The following is a 24092-nucleotide window of genomic DNA, read 5'->3' on the forward strand; positions in this document are numbered from 1 at the left end:
AACCTGATAGAATTTTAATGATGAAAAGGAATTTAAGAATATTAGGAAAGCTATGAAATGTAGTGCACTGAAAGGATCTTAATATACTAATTTAGGATACTTTCAGTATGGACCTTGAGTTTACACAGAAATCCAAAACAAGTTGTTTTTTTTTTTAATTTTTTTTTAATGTTTATTTTTGAGAGAGAGAGCGAGCATGAGCAGGGGAGGGGCAGAGGGAGACTGAGACACAGAATTTGAAGCAGGCTCCTGGCTCTGAGCTGTTAGCACAGATTATGACCTCAGCTGGCAGGCTCAAAAACAACTTTTGACAGGTTGTTTTCTTTGAACATTTGGAGTGGCATGGACTCATGGACACGTTGACTGTTTACTAGCCTTCATCTTGGGGACTTTGAGAAAATATGCCTCTAGGAAGTAACTTGATATTTATCTTCTCATCTTGGTTTTTTTTCATCATGTTTTAGGTAAAGGAGGTTGTGTTTTTGTTCTTTATTCCTTAGTTTGGATGATTTTTAAAAATTCTTTTTCTTAGGGTCAGCTTGTCTTTTCATTTGATTCTTTTCAATTGATTATATGAATACATGCATTGGACACCAGGTTTTCTTGTTAAATTTAACACATTATTATTATTTCCCCCCTATTTCATGTGTCTGAGATTGTCGAATGACTCATAAAATATTGTTCTACAGCATTTAAACTCTGCAGGATATTTTATCATCTAGGTATACTCTGTTGGTATTGAGGTTTTCTTTAATTTTATCTATTTGACCCTTAATGAAATCCTTGGAGCTGAATATTTGTTCATGTCCATGATGCATTTCTAAAATGGGATTTTTTGATGAAATAATATGTATAAGTAGATTTTAATATTTTTGATGCATACTGCAGAGTTGCCCTTCAGAAGGATTATATATATTAGTAAGGATAATCTGATTTCTTTTCTCTGTTATTTTGTTAGTATTGAGATACGACTGTGAGTATAATTTTATAGTTTGCTTTTTTCACTGAACATATTGTGATCATTGTCCTGTATCTCTAAAAGTTTTAATACTCTTTTTAACTTAATTTTTAATTTATTTCTTTTTTTTGAGATATGATTCACCATCGTAAAGTGTACGTACGGTTCAGTGGCTTTTAGTTTATTTACTATATTTTTGTAACCATTACTACTGTCTAGTTCCAGAACATTTCCATCACCCTAAAAAGAAACATGTACCCATTCTCTGGCAGCTGCCACTATGATCTGCTTTCTGTCTCTTTGGATTTACCTATTCTGACAGTGCTTATAAGTGGAATCATACACTATGTGGCATTTTATGTCTGGCTCCTTAGCATAATGCTTTCAAGATTCATCCGTTGTTTTTTAATATAACAGTACTTCCTTTCAGTATCCTTTTTATGGCTGCATTATATTTTATCATATATTGATGCCATAGTTTACTTTTTTATTTTATACATTTTTTCCTGTGTTAATTGCTAGGAATATTAATATATGTAATTTTTATTTGTAAATTTCGAAGTATATTCCTATGGTGGATTCCTAAGTGGAAGTTTACTGTGTCAAAAGTTATGACTCTTTAAAAAAAAAAAAAATTTTTTTTAAGTTTATTTTTTTGAGAGAGTGAGAGTGCAGAGCCTGACACAGGGATCAAACCCACAAACTGTGAGGTCATGACCTGAGCTGAGATCAAGAGTTGGATGCTTAACCGAGTGTGCTACCCAGGTGTCCCAAAGCTTATGACTCTTGATGCTCTTGATTCACATGGCCAAATTGTTTTCTGGAAGGTTTTTATGAATTTAAACTCCGGCCAATAGAGTAAATGAAATTTTGTCCTCACTTTAGTTTCTTTAATATTTAGAATATTAACAGTTTGATTGCTAACTTGATGGTTAAAAAAGACTAAATTGTTTTAAGTTGTATATTTTCATTATTAGTGAAGTTCAACTTTTTTCCATAAGCTTATTAGTCATTTGAATTTCCTCTTGTTTCGAAATCTCTTTTTGTCTTGTCCTTTTTCCCCTTTGGGTCTTCCTGTTTTCCTTTTGATTGAGCTTTTTATATATTAAGGAAGTTAGCTACTTGATTTATTTGTGGAATATATTTACACCACTGTTTTATGTTTTTGATGTATAGAAATTTTAATCTTTATAATATAGGTAAGTTTTTCAATTAAATTAAAACTTGAAACACTGAACTCTTTAGTGTATTTGGAATTCTCTGTTATATGGTATACCTTATTATGTTCCGTTGTTCAACAGTTCATTCCAACACCATTTAAAAATTAATCCATTCCTTTCTCACTGATTTTTTTTTTTTTTACCCCCTTCCCCCATTTCTCACTGATCTTTGATGCCTCCTCTGTCATTTCTTGCATTCATATATTTATGAGGTTCTGAATCTCATTTGCCTATTTTGTTTCATCGGTCTATTTTTACCCCAAGTCCCATTTAGGCTGAAGTAGGATAGTGTATTGTTATCTCTACCTGTGCCTGGGGTAAGGCAGGGTCAGCTGGACCCAGGCACAGCTGGGACTCTGTGTATTTTGGGGGAACTGTTTAAGCTTTCCCGGTCTCATTTCTTTTTCCATCTGCAAAAGGGGATAATAAAAGCAACCATTTTTTAAAAGGTATTTTAAGAATTAGAAATGATTATTAAGTGGACGGTATCCTGGCATATTTAATAACTATTCAAGGAATGTTAGCTGTTAAGACTGATGATGATATATCACATATTAATATTTAGCCCTCTTTCAAAATTCTTTTAGTTGTATTTACATATATAGCTTCTGAATTAACTTTAGATTCCTTTTTTCTCCCCATCCTATCACAAACCATTCCAGTAGGATTACGATACATTTATAAGCTAATGTGGTGGGAAAATGACATTACTCACTGTCCCTATTCAGAAACTTGGCATTTCTCTCTATTCATTCAAGTTTTTCTTTTTTTTTTTTTTATAAGCTTTACTTAATGTCTCCTTCTTAAAGGTCCTATAAGTGATTTTTGGTTAAAGTTATTTTTAGCTATTTTGTTATTAGCTATGGATGGAATCTTTTTTTGTGTGTTACTTTTTTAATGACTTGTTATTGGTAGTTATGTGTTCTTTAGGGATCTGTTGGTCTGTTTTTTTCATTCTGCATACAAATGATGAGCTATTTAATATTGTGCTCTTTTCCATTTCTTTGCTTGTGCATGATCTCTTTTTTTTTTCTTTCTGAAGACTATGATTTATTGTTCTTTCACTGAAATGTTCTTTGGTTCCTTTTCCCCCCTAACTTTGGTTATTTAGGTAAAAACAGATGACATAGCAAGAATTTACCAGCCGAAGCGTTATGCTCTATCACCGAAGACAACGATTACATTGGCACATCTACTTGCTGCTCGTGAAGATCTATCCAAGATCATTAGAACAAGTAGCGGCTCCAGCCGAGAGAAGACGGCATGTGCCATTAATAAGGTTGGGTTTTCTTTTCAGTGCAATGGAGAATGAATTTATAATATCCTCATTTGATGTTTTTACAGATTTTAATCCATTTTTTTGTGGTAAACTCCTAGAAAAGAGAGTGGTGAAAGCATTTCAGTTCATCTAGGCTTAGTTATGTTTTGTGTGTGCATGTTCATTTGAATTTCTGTATTCATAAATTAAGCCACAGTTTTATTTGAATTGGAAGAACGAAGAATTGTTTTTGTCAATAGCTTTAGCAAGAATTAATTTGTCTTCTAAGAATGTCATTTTTTTTTTTTTGTCAGTAAAAATGTGTAGTATTTAAGTACTAACAGATTCCTTATATACTTGGGAAGGAAGGAAGAGTACTTGCTTGAGAGTCATACGGATCAGGATTCACATCCTAGCTGTATCATTTGCAGAGAGAAATCACCCAGGGCAAGTTACTGAGTGTTTTGGAGGTTCCGTTTTCTGATTCAGAGTATAGATCCATTTCTCCAACACTGCTTTTAAACAAGCTCAAAGAGACCGAATCTTTTACTTTACAATAGCAGCAATAGTGATAAACTAATCTAGATTTGTCAGTTTGAGTGGCATGTATGGCAGAGTTTATTACAAAAGAGCAAAAAACCAGAAGGGATTTGGGCAATTTTAAAACATCGCTCCTCACTCGGTGTAGTGAAAAAAGTATTCTCTATACAGGATGTCTTGCTAGAGGTATGGTTTGTATGTAAAGTTAGTTATTGCTAAGTTAGTCACCAGTGTTTGTTCCTCTCTCTTCCATTTTAGATCAGTCTCCTCTAGCTTCTGAAAGTATTGTCTTTAAATATGTTACTTAGTATCTTCTATCAGGGGATGATCTAGTCTTGCCAGATTACGAGTTCTACTTCTTAAGTGACATTGTCCATCTCTTTTCCAAGTTTGTAGTCTAATTATTTGAAGGCAGTCTTACCAGTTCTTGCAACACTGTCCCCATATAGCCATCCACGTAGCATGTTTGATGGTGAGACCAATGAGAATAACAACCAAGAAAAGCTCTTTTTCATTGATGATTGGGACATTATTGGTGCCTTTAAAAGAGTGTTTGCATTCTTCAAACTTTGGCCCATAGTAAGGGTGTTGTACTTTTTGTTTTTTGTTTATGACATAAATTGCTAAAACATGGTTTTGATTAGAGGATCAATGGAAGTAGAACCCAGTTGATTTATAGGTCATTTTGGTTGAGGCATTTACTGTTTTACCTTCTTTCCTGAAAGAAACTAGCATGAAGCTAGTTTCCTAGCTTCCTTCCTCACCACTGTCTGTTTTTCTTTATGGGCATATCAAGTAGCTCCTTTATACAGAAGGCTGGGGACTTAAACCAAACTCTTCCCTGACTTATCCTTCAAAGTATTATCAAGCATGGTTAAGAAAGCCTAGTTAAGTCTTTATTTTCTGTATAATAATATAGTAACTAGTATCATCATTGAAAGTTTGTGAGGTTAAGTTTCAAAGAAGGGAATAGTTCATTGAGAATCCTTTTATCTCTGGAATAATACCTTGGATAATAGTCATTATATTCCTTTCTGACGTCTCATTAAACCCACATGTCACCATATATACTTCATACTTTGTTAAAATAAAATGTGCTTAGAATATAGTCTTTTATTGGATAACCCATGACCAAATGAATGGCAGTGGAAAGTCCAGAGTTGTTGTATAGATAGGAAGTTAATTAATATAGGGTGAATAGTTTACGTATATTGAAAGTGTTCTGCTTAAAATATTTTAGTGTGGGTACTACATTTGTTACAGAATTTGGTAAACAGGGGTGCCTGGGTAGCTCAGTCAGTTAAGTGTCTGACTCCTGATTTCAGCTCAGGTTATGATCTCATGCTTGATTGAGCCCCACATCAGGCTCCACACTGGGCAGGGAGTCTGCTTAAGATTCTCTCTCCCTCTCCCTCTGCCCCTCCCCTGCTCATGTGTGCACATGCATGGGCTCACTCTCAAAAAAAAAAAAAAATTTTTTTTTTTTTTGGTAAGCAAATTTAAATAAGGAGAAATTAACAAAGCTCTTAAGTTTCTGAAATATTCCCCAGATTATTTAAAAATAATACCATGTTGTGAGGAATTTTTCACATATCACATTTATATTTTCAATATTAATCTGTACTGCATGTCTGATACTTCCACGTCCTTAAATGTTTGGCTTCTGTTTCTTTATGAGAAGAGTAAGTTCAGTACCACTTAAATCCTTTATCTAAATTGTAACTTCAAAAATATTAGAAACTGAAAGACCATGTTTCTTCACACAGGTGCTGATGGGAAGGGTGCCTGACAGAGGAGGAAGGCCAAATGAAATTGAACCGCCGCCCCCGGAAATGCCCCCTTGGCAAAAGAGACAAGAAGGCGGCGGAAGGGGTGGTTGGGGTGGTGGGGGTGGTGGGGGTGGTCGAGGAGGTGGTGGGGGTGGAAGAGGTGGCTGGGGAGGTGGAGGAGGTTGGGGAGGTGGTGGGGGAGGAGGAGGAGGTGGCGGAGGAGGGTGGGGTGGAAGTGGGGGAGGGGGCGGTAGAGGAGGAGGTTTCCAAGGCAGGGGAGATTATGGCGGGAGGGGAGATTATGGTGGAAGAGGAGGAGGCTATGGTGGAAGAGGAGGGGGCTATGGGGGACGAGGTTATGGAGATCCGTATGGGGGAGGTGGTGGTGGATATAGAAGGTATTAAAAACCACCAAAATTAGATAGCAGTGCTTACTTCTTGGTAGGGACATTAGGTGTAGTGTTCTAAGTAACATACTTGAATGTCAGCTTTCAAGTAAACACCATGTTAGCTTCCTTGTTATCATTCTTAAATTGGGTTAATATGTAAGAGCATTGTTTTTATACTACCATTTGATCTCTTAGACAAAGTGATGATTTTTCCATATTCTGTGTACCCTTGAGCATGTCTTTTTAAAAAACAAAAAATGAACAAAAATTATTTTTAAAAATGTAAATATTTATTACCATCAAACTTGGAAAATGGAAAGTATTTTATTGTCATGATTGAATTTAGATTGTTACCCGTATTTTATTCAGGTTTGAAACACATAAATTACCCCACTTGTAATGGAAAGGAATATAGACTATTGCCTCATCTGTATTCCTGTGGCTGTGTTTGTATTTGTTAATTATTCTTTATGAAATAGGGAAAGGGACTTATCTGATTGTTGTGTTCAATAGGTAGTTGTCATGACCTGTTTGCTCTTGTTTAGGAAACAGTTTCTCGCCAGGCTTCTGTTAAAGTTCCATTAATTGAAGCTCACATCTACTTTTTGCAATGCATATTTGATTTATTTTCCAAGTGGATTTGAAACCTGTGATTTTCTTTGACAAAGCAAAGTTAAAGACTGAAGTCAGAATTTATTCTGAAGGGATTAAGACAAGTAATTTTACATTACGATGTAGAAAACACTCGTATAAATTGGTCTCTTCATCACTTATGCCGTCGCTTTAGGTGTTTGAATATTAAAAGGCAGGCTGAGCTGCACTGCTCAGGATTAGGGCAGTTATTTCCTGTTTCAGTCCATCAGAGGCAGGATTCAAGGCATCCCTTAGAAATTCTGATTCACAGCTAGATTTGGGAAACCAGCTTAGTGAATGGTTACATGTGGTCTGGTGGTTGGAACAGGTAAAGGTTCGGAGATGAGGAGTTGTGAATTTGAATCATGGCACTAGCCCAGGGGCGCTGTGAGGTGAACCGACCACAGCTCTCAAGGACTGATTTGTCCTCATCTGTCAGATGGGGATTGTGACACTTGATCTCTTCTCAAACTGTTTCATAAAGACCTAAGTATAGTGCGATTTGTTGAGGGCTGTTGTAAATGGTTTAAGAAGTGGGCTCAGTACTGCATTATTCTTTTAGTAAAGAGAGCTAGATAAGATAGTCACACACGTTTTTTCATGCCCACTATAAAATGTCCTGGTGTGGGCGCCTGGTTAACACCTGTGCATAACAACTTCCTCTGATCTAACAAACTCAACAGATAGAAAGTGGAGTACCAGTGGACACATGGTATTTGGCATTTGGCAGTTTTGTTGTTGTTTTGCTTCCAGTAAACCCTGTAGTGAAATCTAAAATAATGTTAAAACTTTAAGGGTAAATATACTGCAGTCTTTGCCATGTATTTTTCAAGCTAACTCTTCAAAGAAATTTGTTCAGGATAGGAAAACATAAACTTTAGGTTATTTGTAAAATAGATTTTTAAAATGTGTTTATATTTAATGAATATACTTAATTTCATTTGTGATAGTTGGAAAAAAAGGCTTTCCATAATTAAGAAAAAACTTTTTTCAATAGCTATGAACTCTGAAAAATAAATAATTTTTAAAAATATATAATCAAAGACTACTGGACTATAGTTGCTGATACAGAACGGGTTTTCAACTACTTTAACTTCTTTTATCGCTAGAGGTTTATGGCCAATAATTGCAGAAACATTAATTTATCCATTTCTGTAACACCTCTGTGTACTTTCATAGGGGTGCTGTTGGGTTATCCACTGTACTCACTGTAAGTGTTACGCAAGTTTATCACTTGCTCCTGGAATTGTATTGGAGCTGGGACCACTGGTGTTTATACATTCCTATAAATGTCACTTGAGTGAAAACCAGGGTGATCTAGACCCTAATATCTTACTCTCCCCTGGAAGGTAGGATTTTCATGATACCTTTTTTCAGTAAAAATTTCATTTGTAGAAGAGTGTCCTGTGCAGTATCTAGGCCAGCAATAGGCAATTTGGGGCTTTGATGTGAAGAGCCATAATGTAAAAATGTTTTATAAATTGAGGGCAATGCATAGAGTATGATGAATGGTACATGACTGCTTTCTGCAATCTAATACCTTTTGATGTGCCTACTCTTCTAATTTCATTTTTCCTATTATCTCATTTATCCTCCCCTCCCACCCCCTACCTTAGTCTAGCCTTTGGTATCAAATAGCCCATGTAGATAAGACCTTACTGAGAGACTGTGCATTAAAGAAGTAACTAATCTCTTAAACATTAAAGAAAAGGTGGGGGTGGGGGTGGGGAAACACCTGGGTAGCTCAGTCAGTTAAGCATCCAACTTCTGCTCAGATCATGATCTCATGGTTTGTGGGTTTGAGCCCTGTGTCGGGCTCTGTGCTCACCGCTCAAAGGCTGGAGCCTGATTCGGATTCTGTGTCTCCCTCCCTCTCTGCCCCTCCCCTGCTCACACTCTGTCTCTTTCTCTCTCTAAAAAATAAATATTAAAAAAAAATAATCTCTTATCTGGACTATATAAAGAATTTGTGTTCCCATCCATTGTAGACGTGAGCTCTCAGCGAAAGAAGGGATCAGGTATTTTTTTTGAACCTATTCCCTTATGTTCTGTAGATCAGGGAAACCTTGCCTCTCTAAGCAGAAAAACACATTTTAAACCAAGTACACTTAATTACCTTTGTGTCAAAAGAAGGTAGGTAACCCAAAAAAGATTTGTGACCAGAGAATGTTCTGAGCAATGAGAACTCCTTATAAGGAGCACAGGGTGGAGAAATTTGGGATGGGAACTGGGGATGGAAGAGAGGAAAGAGAGGAGGCAGTTTAATCTCTTCTTCAGAGTCAGGTTGTCAATGTGACTTGAAGTGTTACGAATTGCCAAAATGATAGATACACCCACATCCAAATGTACCAGAATGCATTCCTCAGAATTTGAGTGATTGGAATTTACCCCCACTCTTTATTGGTCTGGTTAAACAAAAGTTGGCTGAGGATTAAGGGAAAGCTACGGCTATCTCTTAATCACTCTAAGTAATCATGAACACAAACGAGTTGCTGTGGGTGGTCTACCCTGGACTGAACCACCCTCTCTACCAGTTTCACACACAACTTCAAAGTTCTCCTTTACTTGCTGGTTTTCTTAGAACTGTGGGATTAAAGACAAAAGCCACAGAGAAATGGCAAGCTCAAATTTGTCTCCTTCATTGTGAAATATTCATAGGCAATATTTTGGGACCACTGTGAGTCCTGATGCAGTAAGATGGGAAAAGGTCGAATATTTTTGAACTGTTACTTCTGCATGTTCTGAAACGATTTAGATAAGACTTCTACTGAATAATTAGTTGCTTTGCTTTTCCTTCCAGGAAAACTCAGTTTGGTTAATAAGCGAGTGGTGTCAGCTGTGGATTATAGTAAAAATTCAAGAGAAGCTTCCATATATTCATGAACTAGAAGAAACACAAGACAGCTATGTGGTAGAGATCCTAATATCTTTTATCATATAAATATTACATAAAGAAAACTTACATTAGATATTAAAAAAAAAAAAAAAACCTTTACAATCTGTACACTTGTTTTTTCCTTGCAGTTCTTTTACATTGTATATCCTTAGACAGAAATTCACAAGTGGTCAGTAAAAAGGCAAGTCAATTACCAAAGAAAATGAAAAGTAATGTTGTTGACAGAACAAGATTTGTCCTTATTTTGACAGATAAATATATGCTCAAACTTATTTCAAGTCCGTACAAGACAAAAATTTGTATCCTAGGCTTGACCAAAATTTTTTCCAGATTATTTCTATATTCCACTAATCCCATGTAACTCAGTGCAAATAATACTAATTTACATGCTGTTCTTCTTTGGCCCTTGCTGGACTGCAAAAACTTGTGATAAAACTGCTTCTTACCCATTTCAGTGATAAATTCTGGAATGTTTGAGACCTCTAGCCATATACATTTGACTGATTAACGGAGTTCTGACCTTTGGAGTTCTAGGATTACAGATTACACAGAAACTAACCTAGGGTCTGTATTTTGGAGGATAAGGAGAATGAAAAAAAATTTGTGTTAGATAACTATATAAAGAAATTGAGCTGTACCACCTTTGGTCTTTATCAGAGGAAAAGAACAGTGAAGAGTATGAATTTTAAAGATTATCATAAATTTGTTCCATATAAGGTAAGTAGCAAAGTGCTTCTTAAGTTAGATACCAGGTGATGGACTTAAGCAGCCTTCTGGGGGGATTTCTGAGTTTGGATTTAGGAAAGGGTAAATTTGTAAAGTAATTCTTTGAAACACTAACTGAAAGCTACTCACTAGCTTTGTCACTAATGCTCAGAGCAAGGAGGTATGCAAATGGGAACTGGTCTTTCATCAAGGAAACTTCTTAAATAGTCTGAATCCTCCAAGGAAGCTATACTGTATATGTTCTTCGTATTCTGATTAAGATTTGGTGTTGTTGGCTTTAGGTTTGGAACTTTAAATTGTTGAGATTAAGTTCTTGGCTGTTGGTCAACTTGTATGAATTTCAAGTCTGCTTGGTACCAAGCTTTCCAACATGGAAGGTAAGTTCCCCTCAAAAAGAATGATAATTTGAACTTTTTAGAGAAATCAAGAATCTGATAAAGGAGTTTATAAACAGTTGCCCAACTAAACAAGCCCATTTATCATTAACCTTCATTACTAGAAAGCTCATCAGATTCTTGTGATTTTGCTCAACAATACAATTTATGTGGTGAGCTATTTCTTTATCTTGTAACAAACAACTTTAAATTTGTGGATTTGTGTAAATGACTAAAAGTTGTTTAATTCCACATTTTATGAAGGAGGAGACAAAATTCCAAGCCACATGCATGCTTGATATTGTATATACATAATATACACATATACACTCTGGGCTGTTATTGAAGCCTCTGATCCAATTAGCTTATTTCTAAATAGTATTAAGACCGTATAAGCACAAATTCAGTTCAAAATAGTTAACTTCCAAAAAAAAAAAAAAAAAGATGGCACATGAAAAGTTTAACAGACTCTTTTTCAAAAAGCCTGAAGTTCCTAATTCTATCCAATGTACATCTGTGAGGACAGACATCATGTTTGTAGTATGTTTATTTTAGCTACCTGGCTAGTCATGTCTGAAGTGGTATTTGCCATGTTTCTAGGTGTTTAGTTTGGCTACTTATGACTGTGTGACTAAAACTATGAGTTGACCTGTAATTGGATAATGTTCCCCCCTGATCTGTGGCTCCATCTCTAGATATTTACTCGTAGGTAGATATTCTCACGTGAGTATGAGCCTAGTGAGGAAGGAGTGGGAGAAGGCTAGTTGATCAGATCTGAGGTAGTGAAGTGGGAACCAGATTCGAAAAGAATGCTGGAATATAGAGGAAGTAAAGCTGTTTGTGGAATGTATTTTTCCACTGTAAGCAAGCTTTGGATGGAACAGGGTAAATCCCTCAGCTCCCAGAAAACCCACAGAAGGAAGCAAATTCATTTTCCAGGGATTTTAGTTCTAAGGAGGAAGTAGCTAGGCAGGCCACATAGGAGAAGCTACCTTGTCAGAAAACTACAGCCATGTTTTTATCAAGCTGTAGGTATTAGTCCCAGGGTGGGGGGTGGCAGATGTTTGTGGTGTGAATGGCAAAAATTTTGCATTCTTCAGCTTTCCTCCCCTTTGATTCAAGTGACTGGAAGGGAAGACAGTTCCACTTACTAGGTTAAAGGAAAAAAAAAAAAAGTAACTTGCTTTTCTCTTTTAAAGTGACCTTTTAAAAGAGCTGGTTGATCTAAGGTACACCAGGTGTTTGTTATTTATTTTAGTTAAGTGAGATCTCTGATATACTCATCTACACATTGTGCTCCTTGAGATTCTTGGCTAAGAACAGTCACCCTGCTCCATCTGAGCTAAGACGTGATTGCTTCTTGCAAGTTGGAGAGTTTCTATTTTCTTCTGTGCATATTTCAGTTGGATCTTTAGAGCGTCATTATCTGCTTTCAGGGTATTTATTTCCTAAAGGGAAAGGAGATGTATGTTAATAAAGCAGCAATGAATAGCAAATCAGTTCCAATATTGGGAGTACTACACTTGATTGGCATTTTCTATTCACTGTGGCTGAGAATTAAAAACTATTTTCGAGGCAGTTATTTTGCTCTGAATAGAACATAACAAGTTAAATACCAAATGAGCATGTGCAAACAGCAATTAGTTTTTGTTATCATATCAAAGATATGAATGGGTAGCAAGCAGAATACATCATTCCCAGACGATAGGTGGCTAATAAAACCTTTGGATGTTATATAGTGGGAAACCTAAACTTGGCAGAAACGGAGAGTCTGTGGTCAAGTCTGAGGTATGAAAACAGTGATTTAAATGAAATGAACTATGTCATATGATGGTTTTCTAATTTCCCCCCCAAATCATAGAAAACTAATGGACTCTTTTGATAAAGAATTTATCCTACCCCCTAAATGGGACTTTAGGTATCTAATTCTCTGTGGTAGTTAATTTCCACTTTTTTTTTAATTGAAATATATTTGACATATGACATTGTATAAATTTAAGATGTACAACATGTAAATTTGATAGTTAAATTTTAACACTGCCATTGTAGCAATAATCAGCACCTTTCATGTTAGTAGTTTTCCTTTTTTAATAATTGGAATAATTTAAGATCTGGTGTCAGCAGGCTTCATTATAGTACAGTATTGTCTACATTCATTATACTACGCATTACATCTTTTGGGCTTATTTGCCACTCGTAAGTTTGTACCCTTAAACAACATCTGTACTCTCCACCCTTTTTCCCCTGATAACCACCATTTTTTTCTGTTTTTATAAGTTCGGCTTTTTAGAATTCTATATACAAGTGATGTCATACAGAACTTGTTTTGCTCTGACTTACCTCACTTAGTATAATGTGCTCAATGTCCATGTTGCACATTCCTTTCTTATGGCTAATACTCTGTGTGTGTGTGTGTGTGTGTGTGTGTGTGTGTGTGTGTGTGTGTGTTGTCCCTTCATTGATGAGGTATGGACACTTAGGTTGTTTCCATATCTTGGTTATTAAATAATGCTGCAGTGGACATGGGGTGCAGATATCTTTTTGAGTTAGTGTTTCTGTGTTCTTCAGATAAATACCCAGAAGCAGAGTTGCTGGATCATATGATGGTTCTGTTTTTAATATTTGAGGAACCTTCACACTGTGTTCCATAGCGACTGTAGTAATTTACATTCTCACCAGCAGTGCATGAGGGTTCCTCCCTTTTCAGCACATCCTTGCAAGCACTTGCTCTCTACTTTTCCTGATGCTAGACATTCTAACAGGTGTTAGTTGGTATCTCAATGTGTTTTGATTTTGCATTTCCTTGATGATGAGTGATAGTGAGCATCTTTTTATGCACCTGTTGGCCATTTGTATGTATTCTGTAGAAGAGTGTGTCTTTAGTTCTTCTCATTAAAAAAAAAAAATTTTTTTAATGTTTATTTTTGAGAGAGAGAGAGAGTGAACAAGAGAGGAGCAGAGAGAGAGACAGAATCCAAAGCAGGCTCCAGGCTCTAGCTGTCAGCACAGAGTCTGACGCGGGGCTTGCACCCACAAACCGTGAGATCATGACCTGAGCTGAAGTCAGACGCTTAACCAGCTGAACCACCCAGGTGCCCCTAGTTCTTCTCATTTTTTAATCAGACTGTGGTGTTGTTACTGAGTTGTAGGCATCCTTTATATAATTTGGATAGCAGCCCTTTATCCAGTTTATGGTTTGCGAAAATTTTCTCCTATTCTGTATGTTGCCTTTTTATTTGGTTAATTCATTGGCTTTGCAAGACCTTTTAAGTTTGATGTAGTCTCATTTGTTGATTTGCTTTTGGTGTTACATCAAAAAAAAGTCATTGCCAAGACCAGTGTTGAGGAGCTTCTTCCATATGTTTTCTTTTAGGAGTTTTATAGTTATCAGGTCTTATGTTTAAGTCTTTTATACATTTTGAGTTAATTTTTGTGAGTGGTGTTAAGATAGGGGTCTAATTTCATTGCTCTTGCATGTACTTGTCCAGTTTTCCCAACGCTATTTGTTGAAGAGATTATCCTTTTCCCCCTTGGGTGCTCTTGGCGCCCTTATCAAATATTAGCTCACTGTATAAGCAAGGTTTAATTCTGGGCTCTCTGTTCCACTGGTCTATGTGTCTGTTTTTGTGTCAGTACCATACTGATTTTATTGCTGTAGCATTGAGTATAGTTTGAAATCAGGAAGTATGATACCTCTGCCTTTATTCTTTTGCGGTTCCATACAAATTTTAGGATTTTTTTTTTTCCATTTCTGTGAAGAATGCCATTAGTATTTTTTTTTTTTTTTTTTTTTTTTAATTTTTTTTTTCAACGTTTATTTATTTTTGGGACAGAGAGAGACAGAGCATGAACGGGGGAGGGGCAGAGAGAGAGGGAGACACAGAATCGGAAACAGGCTCCAGGCTCTGAGCCATCAGCCCAGAGCCTGACGCGGGGCTCGAACTCACGGACCGCGAGATCGTGACCTGGCTGAAGTCGGACGCTTAACCGACTGCGCCACCCAGGCGCCCCGCCATTAGTATTTTAATAGGGATTTCATTGAATCTGTAGATGGCTTTGTGTAGTGTAGACATTTTAACAATTCTTCGGATCATGAACATGGGATATCTTTCCATTTGTTTGTGTCTTCAGTTTCTTTCAGCAGAGTCTTGTTTTCATTGTACAGAATTTTCACTTCCTTGGTTAAATTTATTCCTAAATATTTCATTGCTTCTGGTGTTACTGTGAATAGGACAGTTTTCTTTTTCAGATGTTTCATCCTTAGTGTGTAGAAATGCAGCTGATTTCTTTATGTTGACTTTGTAGCCTGCAGCTATACCAAAATTGTTGATTAGTTCAAACAGTAGTTTGGTTATTTTGGCGATTTTATATATACAGACTCATGTGCAAATATTGACAATTTTACTTCTTCCCTGATTTGGATGCTATTTTTTTTTGTCTTGCCTAGCTGCTCTAAGATTTCCAGTGATATGTTGAATAAGAGTGGTGAGAGTAGGCATCCTTGTGTCTTGTTTCTGATCTTACTGGAAAAGCTTTAACTTTTTCCCCCATTCAGTGTAATGTTAGCTGTGGGTTTATCGTTTTGGGCCCTTATGTTGAGGTATGTTCCTTCTATACCCAGTTTGGTGTTTTGTTTTGTTTTATGATGAAAGGATGTTTGCTGTATTTTGTCAAATGCCTTTTCTGCCTCTACTGAGATGATCATGTGATTTTTATCTTTCATTTTGCTAATGTGATACATTACATTTATTGATTTGCCTATGTTATCTACTTGCATTCAGTGGATAAATCCTAGTTTGGTCATGGTGTATAATCCTTTTTGTATGTTCTTGGATTTAGTTTGATAATATTTTGTTGAGGATGTTTACATCTGTATTTATCAGCAATACTGGTCTATAGTTTTCTTGTGGTGTCCTAATCTGGCTCTGGTATCGGGTAATGCTGTTCTCTTAGAATACGTTTGGAAGCATTTCTTCCTCATTTTTTGGGAAGATTGTGAGATGAACATTTGGTAGAATTTGCCAGTGAAGCTGTCTGATCTTGGGGCTTTCTCTGTTGGCTAGGTTTTGATTACTGATATAATTTCTTTGCCCTTTATTGGTCTGTTTAGATTTTTATTTCTTCCTGATTCAGTCTTGGTAGGTTGTGTGTTTCTAGAAATTTATTTCTAGGTTATCTAATTTGTTGGCTTATAATTTTCATAATGGTCTCTTATGGTCCGATTTGTGTAGTAACAGTTGCAGTGTCTCCTTTCACATTTTTTAAAATGTATGTATGTATGTTTGTTTTGAGAGAGAGAGCACACAGGGAGGGAGAGAGAGAGAGAGAATCTTAAGAGAGCCCCAACACTGGGCTCGATCTCAAAACCTGAGCCGATATCAAGAGTCGGACGCTTAACCGACTGAGCCACCCAGGTGCTCCTCTTTTTGCATTTCTAATTTTGAGACTTCTTTTTTCTCCTTAGTTTGGCTAAGGATTTGTCAATTTTATCTTTTTCAAGAACCAGGTTTTAGTTTAGTTGATCCTTTCTATTTTTCTGGACTCTTCTTCCTGCTAATTTTGGGCTTATTTAGTTTGTTCTTTTTCTAATTCTTTTAGGTTGTGTATTTGAGAAATAATTTCTTCATATATGCATTTAACTGTAAAAGCGCTCTCAGAGTTGCTTTTGCTGCATTCCATAATTTTTAAACTTCCTTTTGGTTTCTTGACTCATTTGTTCAGAAATGTGTTGTCTGGTTTCTAAATATTTATAGATTTTCCAGCTTTCCTCTGGTTGATTTCTAGTTTCAGACCATGTGGTCAGAAAAAAATGGTCTGATTTCAGTCTCCTTAAATTTGCTGAGATTTGTTTTGTGCCTATCATGATACTCTGTCCTAGAAAATGTTCTTTGTGCACTTGAGAAGAATCTGTATTCTGCTGTTAGATGTTCTGTATGTTAAGTCCATTTGTTTAAGAATTTGGTTCAATTCCAACGTTTCCTTGTTAATTTTCTGTCTGGATGACCTGTTTATCATTGACATTGGGGTATTGAAACTCCATGTTATCACTATTTTTGTCTACTTCTCCCTTTAGATCTGTTAGTATTTTAGCGTTCCAATATTGGGTGTGTACATATTACTGTTGTGTTATCTTGTTGATGTATCATATCCTTTTATCATTATATGACGACCTTTGTTATGATTTTTGACTTGAAGTCTATTTTCTTTGATAAAAGTGTGGCTATTCCCGCTTTGTTTTGGTTTCTGTTTGCATGGAATATCCTCTTCCATTCTTTTACTTTCAGCTGTTTGGAGCTGAAATGAGTTTCCTTAGGCAGCATAAAATTGGGTCTTATTTTTTAACCATCGAGCCACTCTGTGACTTCTGATTGGTGAAACCAATCTATTTATATTTTAGAGTGATTATTCTTAGGTAAGGACTTACCACTACCATCTTATTTGCCTTCTGGTTGTTTTATATCTCCATTTTCTCTTCCTCTCTATTTACCTTTGTAAAGTGATTTTTCCATGGTGATTTGCAGTCTTTTTTTTTTTAATGTTTTGTGGTGGTCTTTTTTTGCTCTGTGGTTACCATGTGACTTATGTATAAATGATAAATAAAATGGTCCTTTTTATCTTAAAAAATTTTTTTAACTTTGAGAGACAGATTGTGAGTGCGGGAGGGGCAAAGAGAGGGAGACACAGAACTGGAAGCAGGCTCCAGGCTCTGAACTGTGAGCACAGAGCCCAATGCGGGGCTTGAACCCAAAAGGCGTGAGATCGTGACCTGAGGTGAGGTCGGACACTTAATCGACTGAGCCACCCAGGCACCCCAGTATGTGTTTATTTTTGAGAGAGGACAGCATGCAAGCAGAGAGGGAGACATAGAATTGAAAGCAGGCTTCAGGCTCTGAGCTGTTAGCACAGAGCCTGACTCGGGACTTGAACTCACGAACCACGAGATTGTCACCTGAGCCGAAGTCAGACACTTAACCAACTGACCCAGGTGCCCCTTGGTCCTTTTTATTGCCTTTGTTTACCTATAAAGGTTCTACTTTTTTATTTCTTCCTTTTTATATTTATGTCACAACTTTTTTTACTGTGAATTCATTGAGAAATTATAGTAGCTATAGTTATCTTTAATGCTCCTTTCCTGAGGCCTTTATACTCTAAGAGGTTGAATACACCATTCTAATATAGTCACAGTTTTCTGTTTATTTCTCATCACTGGTGGAATTTTATGTACTTTCATTTGCTTTTATGTCACTAATTAGCATCTTTTCATTTCAGTTTGGAGAACTACTTTCAGCATTTCTTGCAAGGCAGGTCTCATGGTGGTGAGTTCCTTCACATTTTCTCTGAGAAAGCATTTTACCTTTGTATCTGAAAGGTGAGTTGACTGAAAGGTATTCTTGATGGGCAATTTTTATCTTTTACTACTTTGTCATTCCACTCTCTCATGGCCGTCGAGTGTCTGCTGAGAAACCTGACAGCTAATGGGGGTTCCTTTGTAGGTTTCTCCTTTTTCTCCAGTCTCTAAGATTCTTTATCACTGACTTCTGACAGTTGCTTATAACGTCTTGAATAAGGTCTTTGTACATTAATTGAGTGCTCCATTAGCTTCTTGGACTTGTGTTCTCCAATTTCTTCTCCATGTTGAAGAAATTCTCAGCTATTATTTCTCTAAATATGCTCTCTCTCCCTTTTCCTTCTGGTAGCCCTGTTACAGTTTGATGGCTTTTGCAGGGTTTCTTCACTTTTTAGTTCTCTTGCCTCTTCTGAATCATTTCTAAATTCCTGTCCTCTAAGTTGTTAGCTCTTGATCTGATTTCCTAAGCTTTCTAGTCTACTGCATTCTGTATCTCATTGAATTCTTTAGCTCTGGAATCTCTGGTGTTTTTAAAAAAATTTCAGTCTTTGTGCTAATTAACTCCTTCTGTTCATTAGTTTTATTCTTTGGTTTATTGAATTAGCTTTCTGAGTTGAATCTCTTCATAACAACTATTCTGAATTCTTGATCAGTTAAGATCCCAATATTCCACGCCTTTGAGTTTGGTTGCTGGAATACTGTGATTTCTCAGAGTATTCGATGAAACGTGCCTCTGCCATCACATGTGAAGTAGCACACACTTTTCTTGTTGATTTTGTTACAGTTCAACAGACAGGCAGTTAAATCCTTTCTGTTTTTCCTAAGGTGGCCACATGCTGTAGCTCAAGTTTTGGGTTTCTTTTTACCTGAGCTGACTTTGGTGGTGTAGTTGGGAGTGTGTGCTAAAAAAGCTGGTGTACACAGTGCTGGAGGGGTGCCCGTGGCATGAGAGGGGATCCTCCAGTGGGGGTGCTCCTGGAGGTCCGTGGGCAAACCTGCTGAAACCCCAAGGGAGGCAGCGGGGAATGCGTTCCTTCAGTGCCTGTTGTTATTCTCGTCTGCCTCTTTCCTCTCTTTCCCCCTAGTCCTGGAGGTCCCTGTTTAGAAATCTGAGCGCTGTTGGAGAGAAAGGGGTCCCTCCAAATGCAGCCTGTGCAGCCAGGTGGTTGGTCAGTCACCACTCGTGCTTTCCCTGTCCTCTGTGAGGGAGGACGCCTCCAAACGCCCCCCCCTGGCTGGCAGGACCTCCACTTCTCTATCTTCCTTGCATGTCCACCCTGGTTTGCACTCTCCAGTAGTGCTCTCACCTGATCATGGCAAGACGGGCACGCAGGGTCACCAGTTCCCTTGGATCCAAAGCCCCCCCTGAGGTCCTGTCCACCTGTTTAAAAAAGTCTCCTGGGTACGTAACGCAGTCACTTTTTGTTTGGTTATGAATAACCAGTTTGTTGTAAATAAAGGGGCGAGTGAAAAGGTACAACTCGCGCTGCCATGATGACGTCTCTTGTCTTCGGACTTGGAATCCAGTGTTGTTATATCAGATTGATGACTCCCTCCCCACAAATGTGGGCAATTTCTGGGTGATTTGCATACAATGAGTTGTTTCTCAACAAAAATTAGCTAGCGATGTGGTAATGTGTCAGACGATAACAGTAATTATTCACAATCTGCAGCAAGTCGTAGAGAGCATGGATTCTTGGCCTTGTATTTTACACAAGAGCAAGTAAGGCGCAGTTTAACAGCTAGTTTAAGAAATGTCTGGGACTAGAATCACAAGTCTTTGTCCCCAAGACCAGAGTTCTTGTAAGCTGCTTTTGGCAGTTTCTACCCCTAAAGAGAAAGGGGTTTGTGTAAGTTAAAGCATGTCTTAAAACATTCTGAGCAAGAGAATACCTTTCATCTAGAAAACCTGGTATTTTTTCATCTGTTCCTCTTAACGTTACGTTCTTTGTTCAAAGCACCAAGAGTTTCACATATGTTATCTAACTTGTTTCTTCAAATGTTTCTGTATTTCATTTTCTAGGAGTCTTTGACAGGGAAGGAACAACACTGAGGACAAGGTAGGGAATTCTGAGGCCCTTTTGGGCAATTTCACTACATAGAATTATTTAAGGAATTCTAGCTACTGGATGTTGATTTTGGGTTTGTGCTGATAGGCCTCCAAAAACACATGGCCAACCTGGATGTTTTGGAAAAAAGAAAACCTTTAATAAAATGAGTGATAATGTTAGATCTAAGCATCCCTAGTTACCTATCACTGGTAGGAACCTGAGCCAGCCCTCAACATGACCCCTGGACTCCAAATACTCAATCCTGTCAGCCAATTAACATCTTCTTTTTGTTTGAACAACTGCCTGTTGTCCTTTTCCTTATCCTCCTCTTGCACTATGCCCTTTTCTCTGTGGGGCATCTTATAATTAGGACCTCCTAAGCCTAACCAAAAAAAGGAAGCTCCTGGTACTATAACAGTTACCAGTTTATACATTATATATTATATTATGTACAGCTGTGTATCTGCCAGATACTGTCTAATGTATTTACAAGATCAAGGTATTACAAGATGTACAAGATGTATTTCCTTGCTCATTTATATTAAGAGGAAGGCTTACATGCTTTTTTGGGGAGATGCTTAGGCAACCGTAAAAGTCCCAAAACATCCTGATGAGTAGGTTAACAAAGACCTCTAGGGGAGGAGGATTTAATTTCATCTAGAAAAAGGGTGTGGTGTCAGCACAGTAGAGCTGACCAGTAGAAACTGGTTTTTCTCAAGGAGGCTGTTGTGAACACACTTTGGGCCTGGCACCAACACTTTAAAATGGTACCTTTCTGGCATACAGGGAGCTCTGTCGGTCTTGTTCTACTCATGTAATGTGAGCCAGGGCCTCCACTGGTTTGAAAGAAAGCCAGAATCCTTTCTGTTCTTTTGTGGCTCTATCCTACGAGTAATCAACCTGGTCAGCGTCTTCAGCGCTTTTCCCTGGGTTAGCCCCACTTCTCTCGGCGTCTGAAAGAAAAGAAAAGGAAGGTACCTGTTCCAGCTCTTGGTAGGTTGGCAGTCTGAGATGACGGAGATCCTCCTTTGATTTTATGAGGGATTCTTTATTCTCCCACTTGACAAAAGCCCGCTTTCTGACCAAGACTGGGCTGGGGCAAGGAGATGTGGGACTAGGAAGCACATACAGAGTATCCTGGGCTGTCTTCCTTGGGGAAGAGAGCACAAAGGGACCACAGGGACGCTCACTGCCAAGCCAAGGCGGGGATTCCGTCTGGGTGGCCTTGTGGGCGACAGTCCTCTTCAGCCGAACAGAAATCTTCTGTGAGGACACTCCCATGAGCATGATGGTCCGATCTTTACTTTCCTCACTGTGTTCCACAGCCTCCCCATTAGGGAATGTGAAAGGTCCCTCCTCAGGTGCTGTAGGAAGATACGTGGCATGTTGGTACTCTAGTCAGAAAAACAGACTCAACTGACAACTTTCTTATTCTAGGCCCAAAGTGGACTCATTTGCAGGCACCCTCTTTAGGGGATAAAGGCTACCAGAGCCACTGGTGCCAGGCTGCATCTACCCAGAGAAACAGGCATTTTTCTATTTGCACAAAGGCTGCCCAGAAGATTTGTTTCTGCAGGTAAGCTCAAGTCCCTGCCTCAGTGCAAGAGAAACGGTCTATGAATATTAAGTAAACATTTCGAAAAAAAAAATTCTTTTTATTTCAGAGCATATGTGAATGAGGGGGAAGGGGCAGAGAGGAGAGACAATCCTGAGGAGGATCCACTCTTATAGCCCAGGTGATGTGGGGCTCGAACTCACCAACCGTGAGTTCATGACCTGAGCTGAAATAGAGAGTCCGATGCTTAACCGACAGCCACCCAGGGGTCCCAGTCCATAAATACTTTCTGTGGACCCTGGGATTTGGGAGCTCTCAGCATTCAAGGTTTGGTCCTATTATAGGAGCAGGTAGGAGTTTTCTTTGGGACCCATTTGTATAGTGGGAATAGCATAGGGAAGTTCTAGCTTTGTTTGATACTGGTTGGAAAGGAGAGAGGAATCATTCTGGTTTTCTTCTTCCACCCAACACCCTTGCCCAGGACCCAGCCTGGATAGTGTACAAATCCAACGTGGCTTCTGGACAACAAAAAAATTTCTAATACTAGAAACCTTATAGGGATCCTAGTTTAACTTTCCCCCAGAGGACATAATTTAGCACTAAATTTTTACCCAAATAAAGTTCAAAACTGTAATTAACACAAGTATCAGAATATTTAAATTACTGTATTTATCCTAAAGTAACAACCCTGTATTTTTTGGAGGAGCATTTTGGATGATGATATTTTGTATCTCCATCTTTTAATAGGCCCCAGACCTTCATGTTGCTCTCTGCCACCTTTCTCCCATCAAAATTTGTATTTTATGTGACAGAATTGTGGTCCCTAAAGATGATGTTTAACTCTGAAAATGTGTCTTCCACAATGGTGTCTGTGGTGGTTTCTATTAAGAATGGGAAGGACAAAGGTCATCTTTCCTCCCCGAAAACTTTACCCTTCCCACTTCACTTTCCAAGAGGAATGTTCTCAGTGTCTCCTTACCATGGAGCAGGTCTTTGGCTCCCAGTGAGCAAAGGCTGGATGTTGGCCCTCCAGGAGTACTGTTGTCGGTTATTGCTGCTGGGTTCTTGGCTCGCTTCTTGCACTCAAACACAACCAGATCTTTGCATTGTTTGTGGCAGTTCATCCCGCAGTCTGTGGACAAGACAGCCTAGTCAGCAAGGCTTTGGCTTTCTTTTCCAGAGTCTCAAAACCACACTCATGCAGGGCTGTCTTGTCACACATGCCTGTCCTAGTCTGGAGCTAGGACACCTGCTATTCCTAATGAACCTAGTAGTCGTATTTGGTCAACTCTGGATCTTACCATCTTGCTGTAGCCCTTATCATGAGTCTCAAGCAGCATCCACTGTCTTGGAGACAAGTCATGTCCTAGTCATCCTGCATATACTGCCTACCTTAAGGAGACCCCCTAAAGGCTCCCAGCTCTTAGGTCTTACTCTTTCTTCCTTGCAGTAAAAGTCTCCTGTCCACTCCTGAATTTTTCTAGTCATAAGGAAGGACAATTAGGCCCTGAGGTACCTACTGATAAAAGGAAAACTGGCAAGGCCCTTTGGTAATCACTTCCATTCCCAAAGTGCCTTTCCTTAGGGACCCACCTTTTCATGGCCATATGAAAGCCTCTCCTACCAGTGATCTCTGTTTCCAGAACAACCCATACAGAGAGAGGACCTTGTAAGGGGAAGCTTTATAACCGGTCACCCAGGCATTCCTCTTCTCTGTGGTGGCAGTCACTCTCAGTGGGTGCTCTAGGGAAGCCAGTTTGGGGATGAGGCTGTAAGCTGCACTGAGAAGTTGTGGATTCAATGGACAACTACTATCGGTAAAAAATGCTTTATTAGGAGAGCGTCAAAGACCAGAAAAAGCAAGACAATCCACAAAACTGAGCCTTACCTTTACATCGGTATCCTTGTTTGATCACTCCCCAGAGCTATGAGACAAGATAGGAGACAGTTAGAGCACACTATACATCCTTCATCAATCTGGTATTAGGCGAGACATTGATACCCATTCTTTATTTTCCCTCATTGTGCTCTCTTCCTCAAGGAAGGAAAGCCTTGTTTATCTCCTGTCTTAACCCTCCTGACCTTAAACTGCAAACACGAAGATTTTGTGATCACAGTCTCATGCTCTCAAGAAGCTCAGTAGTGTGGACTTACGGCCTAGGCCTTCTTTTTTCTAATTTTTTTTTAATGTTCATTTCTGAAGGAAAGAGAGACTGAGCGTGAGTGGGGGAAGAGCAGAGAGAGGGAAACACAGAATCCGAAGCAGGCTCTGAGCTGTCAGCACCGAGCCCTATGAGGGGCTCAAACTCACAAACTGTGAGATCATGACCTGAGCCGAAGTCAAACGCTTAACAGCCTGAGCTACCCAGGCACCT

At 38.3% G+C, this 24092-nt stretch overlaps 2 protein-coding genes across 2 annotated transcripts in view; one reads left to right on the plus strand and one right to left on the minus strand.

Moving 5' to 3' along the window:
* TSLIG3B (tRNA splicing ligase complex subunit 3B) overlaps positions 1-6773 on the plus strand; it is a 37116-nt gene extending 30343 nt beyond the window's left edge. The window contains exons 7-8 of the mRNA XM_086710333.1: positions 3290-3457; positions 5743-6773. Of these exons, the coding sequence (XP_086566459.1) occupies positions 3290-3457; positions 5743-6150 (576 nt within the window). The 3' untranslated portion in view covers positions 6151-6773. The remainder of the gene's footprint in view (positions 1-3289; positions 3458-5742) is intronic.
* A 2901-nt stretch (positions 6774-9674) lies between these two features.
* RASGRP1 (RAS guanyl releasing protein 1) overlaps positions 9675-24092 on the minus strand; it is a 79994-nt gene continuing 65576 nt past the window's right edge. The window contains exons 14-17 of the mRNA XM_086710332.1: positions 23606-23642; positions 22697-22849; positions 21141-21526; positions 9675-12211 (exon numbers count right to left, since the gene is read on the minus strand). Coding sequence (XP_086566458.1) covers positions 12077-12211; positions 21141-21526; positions 22697-22849; positions 23606-23642 — 711 coding nt within the window. The 3' untranslated portion in view covers positions 9675-12076. The remainder of the gene's footprint in view (positions 12212-21140; positions 21527-22696; positions 22850-23605; positions 23643-24092) is intronic.

Source organism: Puma concolor, chromosome B3, assembly GCF_028749965.1.
Source record: "Puma concolor isolate L17-30 chromosome B3, mPumCon1.1.hap2, whole genome shotgun sequence".
NCBI classification, from domain to species: Eukaryota; Metazoa; Chordata; class Mammalia; order Carnivora; family Felidae; genus Puma; species Puma concolor.